Raw genomic sequence first — 23,320 nt, 5'->3', positions numbered from 1 at the left:
CAGCCAATAGGAAGGGCTGTACTTCTTAAGTGCCTGACGACGTGACCCAACCCCCCCCCCCCCGGCTCCTGCAACAACATGGCGGAGACAATGAGAGCGGCCGAGAGGCGCCAAATCTGAGCCGTAGTGAGCGCAGCTATCCCGGACCAGGGCCCCGAGCAGCCGGCCTGCCCCGAGCGCCGCCGCGCTCCACAGTCACCCGTCAACGTCTGTTGTCAGAGTCCCGGAACGTGGGTGTGATCTCCCCCGGAGCAGCTTACACCCGTCACCGGGAGGGGCCTGTCACACCGGGAGCTGTAATAAGGGGGGGCCCATTGTGACTACAGGTTAACCCTTCCCTGACACCCCAGACTCCTCTTCTGGCCCCCGTGTCTGTCCTGACCTGTCGGGGTCATCATGAAGTTAACGGACAATGTTTTGCGCAGTTTCCGTGTGGCCAAAGTTTTCCGGGAAAATTCGGATAAAATCAACTGCTTTGACTTCAGTCCGACCGGGGAGACGGTGATCTCCAGCAGCGACGACGACTCCATCGTCCTGTACGACTGCCAGGAGGGAAAGTGAGTGAGGGCCGAATGGAAGCGAAAGCGGAACCGCGCCGTAATAAGAGGGCTCACCTGGCGGAGGGTGCAGGGGGAGCAAGACCACCTCAGGGGCAGGGCCTCTCGTCCTACCTCCGGGGGGGTTCGGGCCTCTCGTCACACCTCAGGGGGGGCTCGGGCCTCTCGTCACACCTCCGGGGGGGTTCGGGCCTCTCGTCACACCTCTGGGGGGTTCGGGCCTCTCGTCACACCTCTGGGGGGTTCGGGCCTCTCGTCACACCTCTGGGGGGTTCGGGCCTCTCGTCACACCTCCGGGGGGGTTCGGGCCTCTCGTCACACCTCCGGGGGGGTTCGGGCCTCTCGTCACACCTCCGGGGGGGTTCGGGCCTCTCGTCACACCTCCGGGGGGGTTCGGGCCTCTCGTCACACCTCCGGGGGGGTTCGGGCCTCTCGTCACACCTCCGGGGGGGCTCGGGCCTCTCGTCACACCTCTGGGGGGTTCGGGCCTCTCGTCACACCTCTGGGGGGTTCGGGCCTCTCGTCACACCTCCGGGGGGGTTCGGGCCTCTCGTCCTACCTCCGGGGGGGTTCGGGCCTCTCGTCACACCTCTGGGGGGGTTCGGGCCTCTCGTCACACCTCCGGGGGTTCGGGCCTCTCGTCACACCTCCGGGGGGGTTCGGGCCTCTCGTCACACCTCCGGGGGGGTTCGGGCCTCTCGTCACACCTCTGGGGGGCTCGGGCCTCTCGTCACACCTCTGGGGGGCTCGGGCCTCTCGTCACACCTCTGGGGGGCTCGGGCCTCTCGTCACACTTCTGGGGGGGCTCGGGCCTCTCGTCACACTTCTGGGGGGGCTCGGGCCTCTCGTCACACTTCTGGGGGGGTTCGGGCCTCTCGTCACACTTCTGGGGGGGTTCGGGCCTCTCGTCACACCTCTGGGGGGGTTCGGGCCTCTCGTCACACCTCTGGGGGGCTCGGGCCTCTCGTCACACCTCAGGTCGGGCTCGGGCCTCTCGTCACACTTCTGGGGGGGCTCGGGCCTCTCGTCACACTTCTGGGGGGGTTCGGGCCTCTCGTCACACCTCCGGGGGGGGTTCGGGCCTCTCGTCACACCTCCGGGGGGGCTCGGGCCTCTCGTCACACCTCTGGGGGGGCTCGGGCCTCTCGTCACACCTCTGGGGGGGCTCGGGCCTCTCGTCACACCTCTGGGGGGGCTCGGGCCTCTCGTCACACCTCTGGGGGGGCTCGGGCCTCTCGTCACACCTCTGGGGGGGCTCGGGCCTCTCGTCACACCTCTGGGGGGGCTCGGGCCTCTCGTCACACCTCTGGGGGGGCTCGGGCCTCTCGTCACACCTCTGGGGGGGCTCGGGCCTCTCGTCACACCTCTGGGGGGGCTCGGGCCTCTCGTCACACCTCTGGGGGGGCTCGGGCCTCTCGTCACACCTCTGGGGGGGTTCGGGCCTCTCGTCACACCTCTGGGGGGGCTCGGGCCTCTCGTCACACCTCTGGGGGGGCTCGGGCCTCTCGTCACACCTCTGGGGGGGCTCGGGCCTCTCGTCACACTTCTGGGGGGGTTCGGGCCTCTCGTCACACCTCTGGGGGGGCTCGGGCCTCTCGTCATACTTCTGGGGGGGCTCGGGCCTCTCGTCACATTCTGGGGGGGCTCGGGCCTCTCGTCATACTTCTGGGGGGGCTCGGGCCTCTCGTCACACCTCAGGGGGGGCTCGGGCCTCTCGTCACACCTCAGGGGGGGCTCGGGCCTCTCGTCATACTTCTGGGGGGTCTCGGGCCTCCTGTCACACCTCGGGGGCTCAGCCATACACCTGCACGCCGCCATGCAGGACCCTGCGTAGATTTCAGGCATGGGGGTAAATGGGAATGCGATGTGCTGCGCGGTCCGTGAACGTGGCTTTGGTGGTCCCAAATATAAAAAGTTGCACCTTTTTCTGCCTCCAGATATCTACTGGACAAGGCGTAATAATCTGTCGCCTGAGGCCTGGACACGGCTACACCGCCTGCGCCGTATTCTTGTCGCACTGACATACGAGGTGCAGCTCTGAGGCCGGAGTAACTAGTTGTCTCCCCGGCTGAGCTGCTGCGAGCCCTGGGACGGACTGCTATAGATTCTGGACCTGAGGCTTGTTCACACTTTGCAGTTTCCGCCATCTTTCTGCAGTTGCTACAGAACCTCTGCATTTTTGTGTTCTGCTGCCAGGTGTGAACATACCCCTACCCCTCCAGCTCACTGGCACCATTATACTATATATGGCACCTCCAGAGCATTACAGTAGAGAAGAGTCCTGGGAGACATGTAGGAGACCTGATACTTTGTTACAATGTGTCAGTCTGTAGTTCCAGATGTTTGTGGTCTGGATATAATTGTAACAAATCCTCAGCTGTGTCAGCTTTTATCTTGGTGCTTCATCTTCACAGGCCTAAGAGGACGTTATACAGTAAGAAGTATGGCGTAGATCTCATCCGCTACACGCACGCCGCCAACACCGTGGTCTACAGCTCCAACAAGATAGATGGTACGAACCCCCCGCCGAGACGTCTGACATCTGTCCAGTCATTTACTTTCTGCTCCTTTCAGATCCTTAGTTGGGTCAATATCTTCAAAGACGCTGCCCAGCAACCCCGTAGCCCGATGGCGAGTGATGGCGGAGCGCGTGGGCCCGGGCTGAGGTAGTTGTTTGTACAGTTTAAGGGTCTGTGACATCACCCGCGGTTGGAGATAACTGTACAGGCTACTGCCTTGCCCGGGACACTGCACAACGGCGATGGCAACCGGGACACAGCTACAGCCGAATGCTAATGTATTATTGTATCAGTGAGCGCAGCTCTGGAGTATAATACAGGATAAGTAATGTAATGTATGTACACAGTGACTGTACCAGCAGAATAGTGAGCGCAGCTCTGGAGTATAATACAGGATAAGTAATGTAATGTATGTACACAGTGACTGTACCAGCAGAACAGTGAGCGCAGCTCTGGAGTATAATACAGGATAAGTAATGTAATGTATGTACACAGTGACTGTACCAGCAGAATAGTGAGCGCAGCTCTGGGGTATAATACAGGATAAGTAATGTAATGTATGTACACAGTGACTGCACCGGCAGAATAGTGAGCGCAGCTCTGGGGTATAATACAGGATAAGTAATGTAATGTATGTACACAGTGACTGCACCGGCAGAATAGTGAGCGCAGCTCTGGAGTATAATACAGGATAAGTAATGTAATGTATGTACACAGTGACTGCACCAGCAGAATAGTGAGCGCAGCTCTGGAGTATAATACAGGATAAGTAATGTAATGTATGTACACAGTGACTGCACCAGCAGAATAGTGAGCGCAGCTCTGAGGTATAATACAGGATAAGTAATGTAATGTATGTACACAGTGACTGTACCAGCAGAATAGTGAGCGCAGCTCTGGAGTATAATACAGGATAAGTAATGTAATGTATGTACACAGTGACTGTACCAGCAGAATAGTGAGCGCAGCTCTGGCGTATAATACAGGATAAGTAATGTAATGTATGTACACAGTGACTGCACCAGCAGAATAGTGAGCGCAGCTCTGAGGTATAATACAGGATAAGTAATGTAATGTATGTACACAGTGACTGTACCAGCAGAATAGTGAGCGCAGCTCTGGAGTATAATACAGGATAAGTAATGTAATGTATGTACACAGTGACTGCACCAGCAGAATAGTGAGCGCAGCTATGGAGTATAATACAGGATAAGTAATGTAATGTATGTACACAGTGACTGCACCAGCAGAATAGTGAGCGCAACTCTGGAGTATAATACAGGATAAGTAATGTATGTACACAGTGACTGCACCAGCAGAATAGTGAGCGCAGCTCTGGAGTATAATACAGGATAAGTAATGTATGTACACAGTGACTGCACCAGCAGAATAGTGAGCGCAGCTCCGGAGTATAATACAGGATAAGTAATGTAATGTATGTACACAGTGACTGTACCAGCAGAATAGTGAGCGCAGCTCTGGAGTATAATACAGGATAAGTAATGTAATGTATGTACACAGTGACTGCACCAGCAGAATAGTGAGCGCAGCTCTGGAGTATAATACAGGATAAGTAATGTAATGTATGTACACAGTGACTGCACCGGCAGAATAGTGAGCGCAGCTCTGAAGTATAATACAGGATAAGTAATGTAATGTATGTACACAGTGACTGTACCAGCAGAATAGTGAGCGCAGCTCTGGGGTATAATACAGGATAAGTAATGTAATGTATGTACACAGTGACTGCACCAGCAGAATAGTGAGCGCAGCTCTGGAGTATAATACAGGATAAGTAATGTATGTACACAGTGACTGCACCAGCAGAATAGTGAGCGCAGCTCTGGGGTATAATACAGGATAAGTAATGTAATGTATGTACACAGTGACTGCACCAGCAGAATAGTGAGCGCAGCTCTGCAGTATAATACAGGATAAGTAATGTAATGTATGTACACAGTGACTGCACCAGCAGAATAGTGAGCGCTGCTCTGGAGTATAATACAGGATAAGTAATGTAATGTATGTACACAGTGACTGCACCAGCAGAATAGTGAGCGCAGCTCTGGAGTATAATACAGGATAAGTAATGTAATGTATGTACACAGTGACTGTACCAGCAGAATAGTGAGCGCAGCTCTGGAGTATAATACAGGATAAGTAATGTAATGTATGTACACAGTGACTGTACCAGCAGAATAGTGAGCGCAGCTCTGGCGTATAATACAGGATAAGTAATGTAATGTATGTACACAGTGACTGTACCAGCAGAATAGTGAGCGCAGCTCTGGAGTATAATACAGGATAAGTAATGTAATGTATGTACACAGTGACTGTACCAGCAGAATAGTGAGCGCAGCTCTGGAGTATAATACAGGATAAGTAATGTAATGTATGTACACAGTGACTGTACCAGCAGAATAGTGAGCGCAGCTCTGGAGTATAATACAGGATAAGTAATGTAATGTATGTACACAGTGACTGTACCAGCAGAATAGTGAGCGCAGCTCTGGCGTATAATACAGGATAAGTAATGTAATGTATGTACACAGTGACTGCACCAGCAGAATAGTGAGCGCAGCTCTGGAGTATAATACAGGATAAGTAATGTAATGTATGTACACAGTGACTGCACCGGCAGAATAGTGAGCGCAGCTCTGAAGTATAATACAGGATAAGTAATGTAATGTATGTACACAGTGACTGTACCAGCAGAATAGTGAGCGCAGCTCTGGAGTATAATACAGGATAAGTAATGTAATGTATGTACACAGTGACTGCACCAGCAGAATAGTGAGCGCAGCTCTGGAGTATAATACAGGATAAGTAATGTATGTACACAGTGACTGCACCAGCAGAATAGTGAGCGCAGCTCTGGGGTATAATACAGGATAAGTAATGTAATGTATGTACACAGTGACTGCACCAGCAGAATAGTGAGCGCAGCTCTGCAGTATAATACAGGATAAGTAATGTAATGTATGTACACAGTGACTGCACCAGCAGAATAGTGAGCGCTGCTCTGGAGTATAATACAGGATAAGTAATGTAATGTATGTACACAGTGACTGCACCAGCAGAATAGTGAGCGCAGCTCTGGAGTATAATACAGGATAAGTAATGTAATGTATGTACACAGTGACTGTACCAGCAGAATAGTGAGCGCAGCTCTGGAGTATAATACAGGATAAGTAATGTAATGTATGTACACAGTGACTGCACCAGCAGAATAGTGAGCGCAGCTCTGGAGTATAATACAGGATAAGTAATGTAATGTATGTACACAGTGACTGTACCAGCAGAATAGTGAGCGCAGCTCTGGAGTATAATACAGGATAAGTAATGTAATGTATGTACACAGTGACTGTACCAGCAGAATAGTGAGCGCAGCTCTGGAGTATAATACAGGATAAGTAATGTAATGTATGTACACAGTGACTGTACCAGCAGAATAGTGAGCGCAGCTCTGGAGTATAATACAGGATAAGTAATGTAATGTATGTACACAGTGACTGTACCAGCAGAATAGTGAGCGCAGCTCTGGCGTATAATACAGGATAAGTAATGTAATGTATGTACACAGTGACTGCACCAGCAGAATAGTGAGCGCAGCTCTGGAGTATAATACAGGATAAGTAATGTAATGTATGTACACAGTGACTGCACCGGCAGAATAGTGAGCGCAGCTCTGAAGTATAATACAGGATAAGTAATGTAATGTATGTACACAGTGACTGTACCAGCAGAATAGTGAGCGCAGCTCTGGAGTATAATACAGGATAAGTAATGTAATGTATGTACACAGTGACTGCACCAGCAGAATAGTGAGCGCAGCTCTGGAGTATAATACAGGATAAGTAATGTATGTACACAGTGACTGCACCAGCAGAATAGTGAGCGCAGCTCTGGGGTATAATACAGGATAAGTAATGTAATGTATGTACACAGTGACTGCACCAGCAGAATAGTGAGCGCAGCTCTGCAGTATAATACAGGATAAGTAATGTAATGTATGTACACAGTGACTGCACCAGCAGAATAGTGAGCGCTGCTCTGGAGTATAATACAGGATAAGTAATGTAATGTATGTACACAGTGACTGCACCAGCAGAATAGTGAGCGCAGCTCTGGAGTATAATACAGGATAAGTAATGTAATGTATGTACACAGTGACTGTACCAGCAGAATAGTGAGCGCAGCTCTGGAGTATAATACAGGATAAGTAATGTAATGTATGTACACAGTGACTGCACCAGCAGAATAGTGAGCGCAGCTCTGGAGTATAATACAGGATAAGTAATGTAATGTATGTACACAGTGACTGTACCAGCAGAATAGTGAGCGCAGCTCTGGAGTATAATACAGGATAAGTAATGTATGTACAGAGTGACTGCACCAGCAGAATAGTGAGCGCTGCTCTGGAGTATAATACAGGATAAGTAATGTAATGTATGTACACAGTGACTGCACCAGCAGAATAGTGAGCGCAGCTCTGCAGTATAATACAGGATAAGTAATGTAATGTATGTACACAGTGACTGCACCAGCAGAATAGTGAGCACTGCTCTGGAGTATAATACAGGATAAGTAATGTAATGTATGTACACAGTGACTGCACCAGCAGAATAGTGAGCGCAGCTCTGGGGTATAATACAGGATAAGTAATGTAATGTATGTACACAGTGACTGTACCAGCAGAATAGTGAGCGCAGCTCTGGAGTATAATACAGGATAAGTAATGTAATGTATGTACACAGTGACTGTACCAGCAGAATAGTGAGCGCAGCTCTGGCGTATAATACAGGATAAGTAATGTAATGTATGTACACAGTGACTGTACCAGCAGAATAGTGAGCGCAGCTCTGGAGTATAATACAGGATAAGTAATGTAATGTATGTACACAGTGACTGTACCAGCAGAATAGTGAGCGCAGCTCTGGAGTATAATACAGGATAAGTAATGTAATGTATGTACACAGTGACTGTACCAGCAGAATAGTGAGCGCAGCTCTGGAGTATAATACAGGATAAGTAATGTAATGTATGTACACAGTGACTGTACCAGCAGAATAGTGAGCGCAGCTCTGGCGTATAATACAGGATAAGTAATGTAATGTATGTACACAGTGACTGCACCAGCAGAATAGTGAGCGCAGCTCTGGAGTATAATACAGGATAAGTAATGTATGTACACAGTGACTGCACCAGCAGAATAGTGAGCGCAGCTCTGGAGTATAATACAGGATAAGTAATGTATGTACACAGTGACTGCACCAGCAGAATAGTGAGCGCAGCTCCGGAGTATAATACAGGATAAGTAATGTAATGTATGTACACAGTGACTGTACCAGCAGAATAGTGAGCGCAGCTCTGGAGTATAATACAGGATAAGTAATGTAATGTGTGTACACAGTGACTGCACCAGCAGAATAGTGAGCGCAGCTCTGGAGTATAATACAGGATAAGTAATGTAATGTATGTACACAGTGACTGCACCGGCAGAATAGTGAGCGCAGCTCTGAAGTATAATACAGGATAAGTAATGTAATGTATGTACACAGTGACTGTACCAGCAGAATAGTGAGCGCAGCTCTGGAGTATAATACAGGATAAGTAATGTAATGTATGTACACAGTGACTGCACCAGCAGAATAGTGAGCGCAGCTCTGGAGTATAATACAGGATAAGTAATGTATGTACACAGTGACTGCACCAGCAGAATAGTGAGCGCAGCTCTGGGGTATAATACAGGATAAGTAATGTAATGTATGTACACAGTGACTGCACCAGCAGAATAGTGAGCGCAGCTCTGCAGTATAATACAGGATAAGTAATGTAATGTATGTACACAGTGACTGCACCAGCAGAATAGTGAGCGCTGCTCTGGAGTATAATACAGGATAAGTAATGTAATGTATGTACACAGTGACTGCACCAGCAGAATAGTGAGCGCAGCTCTGGAGTATAATACAGGATAAGTAATGTAATGTATGTACACAGTGACTGTACCAGCAGAATAGTGAGCGCAGCTCTGGAGTATAATACAGGATAAGTAATGTAATGTATGTACACAGTGACTGCACCAGCAGAATAGTGAGCGCAGCTCTGGAGTATAATACAGGATAAGTAATGTAATGTATGTACACAGTGACTGTACCAGCAGAATAGTGAGCGCAGCTCTAGAGTATAATACAGGATAAGTAATGTATGTACAGAGTGACTGCACCAGCAGAATAGTGAGCGCTGCTCTGGAGTATAATACAGGATAAGTAATGTAATGTATGTACACAGTGACTGCACCAGCAGAATAGTGAGCGCAGCTCTGCAGTATAATACAGGATAAGTAATGTAATGTATGTACACAGTGACTGCACCAGCAGAATAGTGAGCACTGCTCTGGAGTATAATACAGGATAAGTAATGTAATGTATGTACACAGTGACTGCACCAGCAGAATAGTGAGCGCAGCTCTGGGGTATAATACAGGATAAGTAATGTAATGTATGTACACAGTGACTGTACCAGCAGAATAGTGAGCGCAGCTCTGGAGTATAATACAGGATAAGTAATGTAATGTATGTACACAGTGACTGTACCAGCAGAATAGTGAGCGCAGCTCTGGCGTATAATACAGGATAAGTAATGTAATGTATGTACACAGTGACTGTACCAGCAGAATAGTGAGCGCAGCTCTGGAGTATAATACAGGATAAGTAATGTAATGTATGTACACAGTGACTGTACCAGCAGAATAGTGAGCGCAGCTCTGGAGTATAATACAGGATAAGTAATGTAATGTATGTACACAGTGACTGTACCAGCAGAATAGTGAGCGCAGCTCTGGAGTATAATACAGGATAAGTAATGTAATGTATGTACACAGTGACTGTACCAGCAGAATAGTGAGCGCAGCTCTGGCGTATAATACAGGATAAGTAATGTAATGTATGTACACAGTGACTGCACCAGCAGAATAGTGAGCGCAGCTCTGGAGTATAATACAGGATAAGTAATGTATGTACACAGTGACTGCACCAGCAGAATAGTGAGCGCAGCTCTGGAGTATAATACAGGATAAGTAATGTATGTACACAGTGACTGCACCAGCAGAATAGTGAGCGCAGCTCCGGAGTATAATACAGGATAAGTAATGTAATGTATGTACACAGTGACTGTACCAGCAGAATAGTGAGCGCAGCTCTGGAGTATAATACAGGATAAGTAATGTAATGTGTGTACACAGTGACTGCACCAGCAGAATAGTGAGCGCAGCTCTGGAGTATAATACAGGATAAGTAATGTAATGTATGTACACAGTGACTGCACCGGCAGAATAGTGAGCGCAGCTCTGAAGTATAATACAGGATAAGTAATGTAATGTATGTACACAGTGACTGTACCAGCAGAATAGTGAGCGCAGCTCTGGAGTATAATACAGGATAAGTAATGTAATGTATGTACACAGTGACTGCACCAGCAGAATAGTGAGCGCAGCTCTGGAGTATAATACAGGATAAGTAATGTATGTACACAGTGACTGCACCAGCAGAATAGTGAGCGCAGCTCTGGGGTATAATACAGGATAAGTAATGTAATGTATGTACACAGTGACTGCACCAGCAGAATAGTGAGCGCAGCTCTGCAGTATAATACAGGATAAGTAATGTAATGTATGTACACAGTGACTGCACCAGCAGAATAGTGAGCGCTGCTCTGGAGTATAATACAGGATAAGTAATGTAATGTATGTACACAGTGACTGCACCAGCAGAATAGTGAGCGCAGCTCTGGAGTATAATACAGGATAAGTAATGTAATGTATGTACACAGTGACTGTACCAGCAGAATAGTGAGCGCAGCTCTGGAGTATAATACAGGATAAGTAATGTAATGTATGTACACAGTGACTGTACCAGCAGAATAGTGAGCGCAGCTCTGGCGTATAATACAGGATAAGTAATGTAATGTATGTACACAGTGACTGTACCAGCAGAATAGTGAGCGCAGCTCTGGAGTATAATACAGGATAAGTAATGTAATGTATGTACACAGTGACTGTACCAGCAGAATAGTGAGCGCAGCTCTGGAGTATAATACAGGATAAGTAATGTAATGTATGTACACAGTGACTGTACCAGCAGAATAGTGAGCGCAGCTCTGGAGTATAATACAGGATAAGTAATGTATGTACACAGTGACTGCACCAGCAGAATAGTGAGCGCAGCTCTGGAGTATAATACAGGATAAGTAATGTATGTACACAGTGACTGCACCAGCAGAATAGTGAGCGCAGCTCCGGAGTATAATACAGGATAAGTAATGTAATGTATGTACACAGTGACTGTACCAGCAGAATAGTGAGCGCAGCTCCGGAGTATAATACAGGATAAGTAATGTAATGTATGTACACAGTGACTGCACCAGCAGAATAGTGAGCGCAGCTCTGGAGTATAATACAGGATAAGTAATGTAATGTATGTACACAGTGACTGCACCGGCAGAATAGTGAGCGCAGCTCTGAAGTATAATACAGGATAAGTAATGTAATGTATGTACACAGTGACTGTACCAGCAGAATAGTGAGCGCAGCTCTGGAGTATAATACAGGATAAGTAATGTAATGTATGTACACAGTGACTGCACCAGCAGAATAGTGAGCGCAGCTCTGGAGTATAATACAGGATAAGTAATGTATGTACACAGTGACTGCACCAGCAGAATAGTGAGCGCAGCTCTGGGGTATAATACAGGATAAGTAATGTAATGTATGTACACAGTGACTGCACCAGCAGAATAGTGAGCGCAGCTCTGGAGTATAATACAGGATAAGTAATGTAATGTATGTACACAGTGACTGCACCAGCAGAATAGTGAGCGCAGCTCTGGAGTATAATACAGGATAAGTAATGTAATGTATGTACACAGTGACTGCACCAGCAGAATAGTGAGCGCTGCTCTGGAGTATAATACAGGATAAGTAATGTAATGTATGTACACAGTGACTGCACCAGCAGAATAGTGAGCGCAGCTCTGGAGTATAATACAGGATAAGTAATGTAATGTATGTACACAGTGACTGTACCAGCAGAATAGTGAGCGCAGCTCTGGAGTATAATACAGGATAAGTAATGTAATGTATGTACACAGTGACTGCACCAGCAGAATAGTGAGCGCAGCTCTGGAGTATAATACAGGATAAGTAATGTAATGTATGTACACAGTGACTGTACCAGCAGAATAGTGAGCGCAGCTCTGGAGTATAATACAGGATAAGTAATGTATGTACACAGTGACTGCACCAGCAGAATAGTGAGCGCTGCTCTGGAGTATAATACAGGATAAGTAATGTAATGTATGTACACAGTGACTGCACCAGCAGAATAGTGAGCGCAGCTCTGCAGTATAATACAGGATAAGTAATGTAATGTATGTACACAGTGACTGCACCAGCAGAATAGTGAGCACTGCTCTGGAGTATAATACAGGATAAGTAATGTAATGTATGTACACAGTGACTGCACCAGCAGAATAGTGAGCGCAGCTCTGGGGTATAATACAGGATAAGTAATGTAATGTATGTACACAGTGACTGTACCAGCAGAATAGTGAGCGCAGCTCTGGAGTATAATACAGGATAAGTAATGTAATGTATGTACACAGTGACTGTACCAGCAGAATAGTGAGCGCAGCTCTGGAGTATAATACAGGATAAGTAATGTAATGTATGTACACAGTGACTGCACCAGCAGAATAGTGAGCGCTGCTCTGGAGTATAATACAGGATAAGTAATGTAATGTATGTACACAGTGACTGTACCAGCAGAATAGTGAGCGCAGCTCTGGAGTATAATACAGGATAAGTAATGTAATGTATGTACACAGTGACTGTACCAGCAGAATAGTGAGCGCAGCTCTGGAGTATAATACAGGATAAGTAATGTAATGTATGTACACAGTGACTGCACCAGCAGAATAGTGAGCGCAGCTCTGCAGTATAATACAGGATAAGTAATGTAATGTATGTACACAGTGACTGCACCAGCAGAATAGTGAGCACTGCTCTGGAGTATAATACAGGATAAGTAATGTAATGTATGTACACAGTGACTGCACCAGCAGAATAGTGAGCGCAGCTCTGGGGTATAATACAGGATAAGTAATGTAATGTATGTACACAGTGACTGTACCAGCAGAATAGTGAGCGCAGCTCTGGAGTATAATACAGGATAAGTAATGTAATGTATGTACACAGTGACTGTACCAGCAGAATAGTGAGCGCAGCTCTGGAGTATAATACAGGATAAGTAATGTAATGTATGTACACAGTGACTGCACCAGCAGAATAGTGAGCGCTGCTCTGGAGTATAATACAGGATAAGTAATGTAATGTATGTACACAGTGACTGTACCAGCAGAATAGTGAGCGCAGCTCTGGAGTATAATACAGGATAAGTAATGTAATGTATGTACACAGTGACTGTACCAGCAGAATAGTGAGCGCAGCTCTGGAGTATAATACAGGATAAGTAATGTAATGTATGTACACAGTGACTGTACCAGCAGAATAGTGAGCGCAGCTCTGGAGTATAATACAGGATAAGTAATGTAATGTATGTACACAGTGACTGCACCAGCAGAATAGTGAGCGCAGCTCTGGAGTATAATACAGGATAAGTAATGTATGTACACAGTGACTGCACCAGCAGAATAGTGAGCGCAGCTCCGGAGTATAATACAGGATAAGTAATGTAATGTATGTACACAGTGACTGTACCAGCAGAATAGTGAGCGCAGCTCTGGAGTATAATACAGGATAAGTAATGTAATGTATGTACACAGTGACTGCACCAGCAGAATAGTGAGCGCAGCTCTGGAGTATAATACAGGATAAGTAATGTAATGTATGTACACAGTGACTGCACCGGCAGAATAGTGAGCGCAGCTCTGAAGTATAATACAGGATAAGTAATGTAATGTATGTACACAGTGACTGTACCAGCAGAATAGTGAGCGCAGCTCTGGAGTATAATACAGGATAAGTAATGTAATGTATGTACACAGTGACTGCACCAGCAGAATAGTGAGCGCAGCTCTGGAGTATAATACAGGATAAGTAATGTATGTACACAGTGACTGCACCAGCAGAATAGTGAGCGCAGCTCTGGGGTATAATACAGGATAAGTAATGTAATGTATGTACACAGTGACTGCACCAGCAGAATAGTGAGCGCAGCTCTGGGGTATAATACAGGATAAGTAATGTAATGTATGTACACAGTGACTGCACCAGCAGAATAGTGAGCGCAGCTCTGGAGTATAATACAGGATAAGTAATGTAATGTATGTACACAGTGACTGCACCAGCAGAATAGTGAGCGCAGCTCTGGAGTATAATACAGGATAAGTAATGTAATGTATGTACACAGTGACTGTACCAGCAGAATAGTGAGCGCAGCTCTGGAGTATAATACAGGATAAGTAATGTAATGTATGTACACAGTGATTGTACCAGCAGAATAGTGAGCGCAGCTCTGGAGTATAATGCAGGATAAGTAATGTAATGTATGTGCACAGTGACTGTACCAGCAGAATAGTGAGCGCAGCTCTGGAGTATAATACAGGATAAGTAATGTAATGTATGTACACAGTGACTGTACCGGCAGAATAGTGAGCGCAGCTCTGGAGTATAATACAGGATAAGTAATGTAATGTATGTACACAGTGACTGCACCAGCAGAATAGTGAGCGCAGCTCTGGAATATAATACAGGATAAGTAATGTAATGTATGTACACAGTGACTGCACCAGCAGAATAGTGAGCGCAGCTCTGGAGTATAATACAGGATAAGTAATGTAATGTATGTACACAGTGACTGTACCGGCAGAATAGTGAGCGCAGCTCTGGAGTATAATACAGGATAAGTAATGTAATGTATGTACACAGTGACTGCACCAGCAGAATAAGTAAGGAATAAATTTGTTGCGCACACTATTTGGATTCGTGAAAAGAATAGTGTTTTATTTATACAAAAATTGCTAACGCCATTGACACATTGCAAAAGAATGCTGATAATGAATTAGATCCGCAATCTTATTTGACGTTTCGGCCCTTAGACCTTCCTCAGAAATGATCTATATGGTGTAGAGGCCTTGACATTACTCCTGTCCTCCTGCTATGCTAGCTCCATCATACTAGATCGCACCCACCCCGTGCTTTTTCCTGAAATTCTACCTCTACACCATATAGATCATTTCTGAGGAAGGTCTAAGGGCCGAAACGTTAAATAAGATTGCGGATCTAATTCATTATCAGCATTCTTTTGCAATGTGTCAATGGCGTTAGCAATTTTTGTATAAATAAAACACTATTCTTTTCACGAATCCAAATAGTGTGTGCAACAAATTTATTCCTTACTGATACTAAGGGGTCGAAGGACCTTTTTTGTTAGCACCACATAAGACAAAAATAGTGTGCGGTACCACTGATTTTTTCCTGTACCAGCAGAATAGTGAGCGCAGCTCTGGAGTATAATACAGGATGTTATGTAATTATAGATATGATTGGTTCTGTCTCTTTCCTATGTAGATACAATCCGATATCTGTCCCTTCATGATAATAAATACATCCGCTACTTTCCAGGCCACAGTAAGAGGTGAGTGCAGTCATTATGGAGGTCGCACATGCCCAGTTTATTATTTCCCTCCGTCTGGTTCTATATTTTTGTGTTTCCAGGGTTGTGGCTCTGTCCATGTCTCCTGTAGATGACGCCTTTATTTCTGGGTCCTTGGATAAGACCATCAGGTTATGGGATCTTCGCAGTCCTAACTGTCAGGTTAGTGTCGTCTCCCCGTCCTTCATCCACTCATGTCATTACTGTGCACCTTCCTGCTGACGGGCTCCACGTATTCCTTCTTACAGGGTTTGATGCACCTTCAGGGGAAACCAGTCTGCTCCTTTGACCCCGAAGGCCTCATTTTTGCAGCGGGGGTGAATTCTGAGATGGTGAAGCTGTACGACCTGCGCTCCTTTGATAAGGTAGATGAGGAGGTTACTGGATAGCCGGGCACTGGCCGGAGCGGATGCTCATCTGACACTGACTTTCACACACACCCAGGGTCACGTGACTCTCGTGTTCCTCTCCGGTCACTTCTCAGGTTCCTTTGTCCAGTTTAAGTAAATCCCTTTTGACCACAGACTTGGACGTTGTCCCACAAGTTCTTGGTGATGACTTTTTCCTCCTCGCAGGGTCCATTTGCCACATTTAAGATGAATTATGACCGGACCTGCGAGTGGACGTCGCTCAAATTCAGCAACGATGGTAAATTAATCCTCCTGGCGACCAATGGCGGCTTCCTGCGTCTGGTGGACGCGTTTAAAGGAGCAGTGCTGCACACGTTTGGGGTGAGTAGATGGCACATGACTGTGTTGGGGGGGGTGTTTGGGGATGATGATTAGGTTATTGACACCTGTGTCTTTCTGGCAGGGGTACAATAACAGTAAGGGCGTCACCCTGGAGGCTTCCTTCACCCCGGATTCACAGTTCATTATGATCGGTAAGATGACTGGAGAATTTCCGCGTCTCGTCGCTCTTTGGTTGGCCGATGTTTAGTGCTGTTTTTTTTTTCCTGTCCAGGTTCAGAAGATGGAAAGATCCACGTGTGGAATGGAGAGAGCGGCATGAAGGTGGCCGTGCTGGACGGCAAACACACCGGACCCATCACCTGCCTGCAGTTCAACCCCAAATTCATGACCTTTGCCAGCGCTTGCTCTAACATGGTGAGGACTTGGCACCTGCAGTCTGATAGGCCTGGTGGGGTTATCCTTTATACCAGGGGGTACTCTGCTAGGTTTAGTAAATATCTGATTATATGGGGTCTATGAAGGTTCGCGCTGAACACCAGTAGTAATGATTTGTCTAGTTAGAGGGGTCTCCCAGGCTAAAAGATATGGATGACCTGTCTTATGCATCGGTAATCCATATCAGTCTGGTGGGAGCCCCTCACCCGGGACCTGCACGAAACAGCTGGCACAGAGAATGGAGCAGGAAGTAGACAGCGCTGTTCTCTGTAGGGTGGCTGGACCAGGTATTGCAGGTCAGTTCCCATTCACTTGAATGGGGCCTAAGCCTCATTGTCCGAGGTCTGCCATTATTGGGGTTGAGCTGATCTTGAGATTTCAGGATCGTTTTTAAAATCCGATTTCCAATCATTTTCCATCTGATTCCGATCCTAATGCAAGTCAATGGGATTTTTTAATCGAAAATTGGATTTTCAATACAATCCTGTTCACTACTCAGGCTACATTGAAGGCTTCAATTTTTGGACTCCATGCTGTGAAGTGATTACAAAAATCCGCCGGCTAAATCAAGAGTAAAATCTGTAATAAAGCTTTGCTGTGATGGGGATCAGAGGCAGACGGTGTCCCTGGGCCGGACTTGCACCCTGAGGCCTATGTGGGGTCCAGTCCCTTTGTGTCTCTGATGTTCTGGGTTTGCCACCTATTGAGTTGTCTTTCTTGTCTCTCTTTAGGCTTTCTGGCTGCCGACCATTGATGACTGATGAGCCCATCCCCCGCCCTGGCTGCCATCAGTAAATGGGATCTTTATAATGACATACAGCATGGCCCCCCTGTGCTCCGCAGTGCCCCCTCCCGCGGTTGGACGTTGCATCGTCTCCTCTGGATGGTTCATTGTCTTCACTTCATCACTTGGAGGACGTTTCCTTTTTATTCCTGAGATGTAATATTATTTTTTTTTATATTAAACTCCCTTGTTCTCTCCCCCGGCTCGCTGTGTGCGCCGATCTTCTGCAGCCATTTTTAATGGATCAGTTCCCTGAGTATCTGCGGCCCAGGGCGGTGCCAGGACATGACTTGGGGGCGATGGCGAACTCTGCGTGTAATGATGGACGTTGGCTCTGAATGCTGCAGTGACGCTGAGGACTGGAGCTGCTCCTGTTCACACCAGTATTTCTGCTGCAGTGAAGATTTTTTATTTTTTTTTGAAGGTCGGGGTCCCTTTATAAACCCCCTGCTTTCATCTTTGTGTCCGGAGTGTCTCACATGGCTGATGGGTTAAGACTTTCCATTGGGTTTGTGCAGGATCCTATATGGTGGGAGACTTGGTAACCTGCAGCGTGTCCCGGGGTAGGCCGTGTACCTGACAGATCTCCTCTGGGGGCTCCGACGTCTCTGCTTGTTGCGGAGCTTCTTGGGACCAGATACAGAACTCTGCTGCCAACGTACAAGTGCTCCGAGCAAACTTCATCTATATGAGACCTTAAAGGGGTATCCAGGATACAAATCTCAGTAGTTTGCTAATATCAGAGGTGTGAGGTCTGATATCTGACACTGGCTGTTTGCAGGAATGGAGCGGACGGCGCTGTTCTGTGCAAGTGACCTGCAGTACCTGGTCTGGCCACTGCAGAGAGAACGGCACTGTCTGCTTCCTCTCCATTTTCTGTATTACTTGGTAACAGCCAATCGCTGCCTCACAGATCTGATATTAATTATCTATTCTCGGGATATTGTCATTATTTTTAGTAGTTTTTATACCTGTCCCGGTGATTCTCTACATGGGATTGTAACGCTGCAGATTTTTTGTAGCCGTAAACCCATCACCTTGTGCAGCTGGAAATCGCCAGGTTGTCTGACCAATCTAATATCGGCTTCTCCGATCAATATCCCTGATGTGCGGTGATGTGACAGCTGACCCCGCCGGTCCTGAGTATCGGGTCACTGCCAGGCTGGGTGTAGGTGCCCGGTGCTGGCTGGGATAGTAAAGCTCCGGGGCGCCCTTGTCCTATTGCAGGGATTCATCCATCCCCCTCAGGGCACTCCTATGCTCACACTGGCTGTGTCAGGCTGGATGTGTAATAGGGGTAAAGCCCAGTCCTAGGATCAGCGGGGTCTCCCGGGGTCACATATTTAGCCGCCATCCTAAGGACTTCATGACAACCTCCTTATAGCAATGTCTTTTACACTGAGATTCTGGAGTGGGAATAGATTGAGTTGCTGAAGGACAGAGCGGACTTAGTAATGTCGTGCAGGAATCGCACTATGGCTGCAAAATCTGCACCAAATACTTCAGCTTTACTGCACGGTGCGGCCTTCGCCTTAGACTGGTCTCCCATAAGTATTAATGCAAAAGCAAGTTGTGTGTGTGTGCAGATAATGATCCAGACCAAAAAGATCTCATCACAAGCCGGACGTTAATATGTGGCTGTGCCGTGGTCCTCTGAACGTGGCCTCAGGCTCGTGTCACAAAGGCCACGTGTCCTCTGTGTACGGCCCAACCGTGGTCAACTGAACGGACTCAGTGAATTCAGTTTAGCTGAGCGGGGTTTGGTGTTGGCTCACAAACAATGTCCTGGCCCAAATGTCTGTGTGACCCCGGCCTAGGGGCATGTTCACATGTAGGACCCCATAGCAGCTGCCGCAGTGGTGCAGTTTTATCTGCCGAAGATCCACACGAGGATCAGCCAGTCCTGCTGGGGGGGAATCTGCAGGAAGAAGCGTCGTGTTAGCTCTATGGGTCATGTAACATGGATATTGTATACAGGTAATAGGAGGGGCTCTGCAGGCCTGGCCACTGTATGGCAGGATCCAGTGATCTGCAGTGTCGCTATTACATGAGCAGGCGTGGTCTGCTGGTGCACTGTATGGCGGGGTCCCAGTGAACTGTATGGCGGGGGTCCAGTGATCTGCAGTGTCGCTATTACATGAGCAAGCGTGGTCTGCTGGTGCACTGTATGGGGGGGTCCCAGTGATCTGTATGGCGGGATCCAGTGATCTGCAGTGTCGCTATTACATGAGCAGGCGTGGTCTGCTGGTGCACTGTATGGCGGGGTCCCAGTGATCTGTATGGCGGGGTCCCAGTGATCTGTATGGCGGGGGTCCAGTGATCTGCAGTGTCGCTATTACATGAGCAGGCGTGGTCTGCTGGTGCACTGTATGGCGGGGTCCCAGTGATCTGTATGGCGGGATCCAGTGATCTGCAGTGTCGCTATTACATGAGCAGTACTAGTCTGCCCTCTGACTCTGCAGTCGGTCCTGGTGTCGGTCACTGACCGCTCGCACTGATGACCTATGTTGCGCTGCGTTGCCCCCAGATCTGTGTGATATCTGTTCTATCCATGTTACGGGTCTCTTAGGTGCCTGTCATGTGATGTGTGTACCTCCCTATGTGTCTCTCGGTATACTATATACTATGTATACTCTTCTATACTATACACTGTACATGCAGAGTCACCGTATATACCCTTATGTGTTACGGGCCGGGCGTTGTCAGCTGGATCATTTGCCGTTCTTTTCTGTCACATCACACAATAAGGATCAGTCCTTGCAGCCTTGGATGTGACTGGAGTCTAAGGCATTCCCAGCCCGTCCTCGGACCTTGTTTCTTGGCCGTGATGTCTTACCTGAGACCTTTATACAAATGTTCTTTATTTTGGGACTTTCCTGTGCGTTTCTGTTTTTCAATAACGGCCGGAACTTTCCCATTTGCCAAACTCCGAAGCTTTGTATTGTGCGGGGGCGTTACATGTTCTCCTAAAGGGCCCGTGACCCAAATGTCTGGTGTTGGAGGGGCGCAGTAATATGGCCGATATTGTGATACATAGAAGGGTCTCGGGGGAGGGGATTCTGCTTTCCCTGTCATTCATCCCATTGATGGGCGCAGCCTCTGCCTGGACTGAAGTGGCTGATAACAGGGAGCAGTAGGTGACCCCTCCTCATCCTCTCGGTGCCAGTATTCCCGCTGACGGCCATGACGCCGCCTCCTGTAGGTATTCGGACGTGTGCAGGCTCCTGCAGTAAAGTGGTCACTGCTGTTCCTTCTGTATAAATATATATATTTTTACAAAAATAAAGCGCTGGTTTCCTGCTGTATCTGTGTCTGGGGTCTGCTCAGTGCTGGGGGGTTTTCTGAGTGTTCCTTACAGAATCCGCTTCCATCAGGCGAATGTTGTTTTCTGAAATCTATCTGCGACATGTGAACTGAGCCAATGAAACCCTGACTGCGCCCTGTCCAGGGGGTGAAGAAACAAGCGCCGTCCTCGAGGAGACCCCCAGGCGTCAGTGTCGGAGTCACTATTGGGCCTATAAGCGCCTATTGGGGCCCATTCAGTGACGCTGCCTTAATGATCAGGACCATGAAGTCCATCAGATCAGTCTGTACAAGCCGCGGTTACACGGTTATACACTGGATTACACTATGTACTATGTTACACTATATACTGTATCCGTAGTGTGCTATATTATGTACTTTGTATTTGTTACCTAGTATATAATCAGGTATTATCAGAGTGCTAGATTACATATATACTATATACTCTGCATTCTATATTACACTACATCTTATTGTTCCCTCCTCGGCCATTGTACATAATATTAGATCTTGTCTCCTCCTATGTAAGATAATTGATCGGTTTCTTCCCAGCGGGTGCCCAGACAGTCCGAGCCGGGGCAGGATCACTTACAATCTCTTCCCTTTTTGGGGTAACTTCTATTTCCCGCTTTGCAGCTTTTTATGCCACTTGTGACTGCACTCGTCGCGTTTATCCTCCGGTAGGTAGAGCCGGGGTGCGAACGGAGCGATCGCTGCATCACATTCACTACCATGACACTGTTATAGGGTGTAAATGACCGGAGACCTCCATGGTAACAGCCGCTGTAGATTTCGGTTGAGGCCGCGGCCCCCGGAGGATGAACCTGTAGAACCTCTGACGTCGCCGGGATCACCAGGACGGGCATATCATACTCCAGTCTTCATCAATCTACCGTGTGCCGTCATCGCCGCCCTATTGGTCAGGTCTATTCTATAATCCGGAGGCTGGTGGCTCCTAATCTGACACTTGTGGACATTCCAGGATGGTTTGAAGACGAAGATCTTAAGGGTTTGTAATGTAATTCCTTTACAGATGGAAGATTTTCTGGCCGGATACTTAGAACTGGATTCTTTTGTCGTCAGTTCTTAAGAGATTAAGGTTTCATCCCTCGGAGGGGCTCCAGGTTCACGGCTCTGCTCTAAGGTTGTCTCTGGTTACTTCAGTCTTGAGGATCTTTCGATCTTCTGATGGCCGCTCCTTCCAGATCTAGTCGCTCCTATGAGCAGTATTACAGGAGATTCTCTTAGTGCTCTGCCCTGCTCCGGCTATGCAGGAGGACAAGGAGCAAGGTCTATATAAGCAGAAGAGGAGAGACCAGGACTAGGAGAACCTCTGCCTCCAGATTTCAGGACTAGGAGAGGTAGTAAGGTGGAAGGAGCTGTATCCTGGTGGATTAAGTCCCGGATTGTTCAGGATTATTGGGAATATCTCGCTATACCAGATCCATCACTAGTACATGGGAAGGAAAGTCAAAGGCGACTCTCCAGGTATTCGCTGCTTGTGGATTCTCCTCATTATAGGCCGATGTTCTCACTACTCTGGATACACATTTAGTTTTTTTTAACATTGTATCTTTATTGAAGATTTTATAGATCTTATCATTATACTGTGTTGTATCTTACACTATATTATATACTATATAGCACTAGATTACTACTCTATATTACTATATTATATACTATGTAGCACTAGATTAATACTCTATATACTATTACTATATTATATACTATATTGTTATTCCATGCACTATATTACAGTATTATATAGTATATCACAACATGACATACTGTATCCTACTATATTATATACTATATTACATACTGTATCCTACTATATTCTATATTACATGTGTTATTCTATCCACAATATAACTTTCTGTATCACAATACATTATATAAGTTGTCCTATATACTAGATATCACTATTCTGTATACTGAGAAGGTCGGCCTGATGTTACAGAGAGCGCCCTCTATTGGATTGCTTGACTGAGGCGCTGACTTCCTAATTACATCATGAAGTCAGATTTGCATATCCTTCCCATGTTCCTTTGCACAGTGGAGCGCTCGCACACCTCCATGGCGGTCTCTCCCTATGGAGTGACGATATCCCCCCTATTCTGTATACTGTCAGACATTCTTATATACTATACTGTAATTACCCCAGCAGGGGGCAGCAGTGTGCAGTGTGGCATGTTGGTACTTTGTATTGGTTATCTTGTAGCCGCCGCTTTAAGAACGCCGTGTTATTTCGCCAAGTGCTGACCCTGCATGTGAACAAACAAGAGGCCGAGTATTGATCGGGGTCCATCACGTTGGAGTAGATGAGATTTGGACACCACGTGACCCACAAGCAGTAAAC

The 23,320-nt window shown here is 47.0% G+C and overlaps 1 protein-coding gene across 1 annotated transcript; it reads left to right on the top strand.

Annotated features, from left to right (window-relative positions):
* The first annotated feature begins 67 nt into the window (after positions 1-67).
* WDR82 (WD repeat domain 82) lies at positions 68-20,920 on the top strand. Its single transcript, XM_075287876.1, has 9 exons — positions 68-557; positions 2,972-3,069; positions 15,663-15,729; positions 15,810-15,909; positions 15,996-16,112; positions 16,323-16,478; positions 16,561-16,630; positions 16,711-16,853; positions 17,606-20,920. The coding sequence occupies exons 1-9, from the start codon at positions 397-399 to the stop codon at positions 17,633-17,635; spliced, it is 942 nt and encodes a 313-aa protein (XP_075143977.1). The 5' UTR covers positions 68-396; the 3' UTR covers positions 17,636-20,920.
* The last annotated feature ends 2,400 nt before the right edge of the window (positions 20,921-23,320 follow it).

The sequence above is a fragment of the Leptodactylus fuscus genome, chromosome 9 (genome assembly GCF_031893055.1).
Source record: "Leptodactylus fuscus isolate aLepFus1 chromosome 9, aLepFus1.hap2, whole genome shotgun sequence".
Taxonomy (NCBI): domain Eukaryota; kingdom Metazoa; phylum Chordata; class Amphibia; order Anura; family Leptodactylidae; genus Leptodactylus; species Leptodactylus fuscus.
Note: the sequence above shows the minus strand (reverse complement) of the source record. Positions and strands in the feature narration are given on the sequence as shown.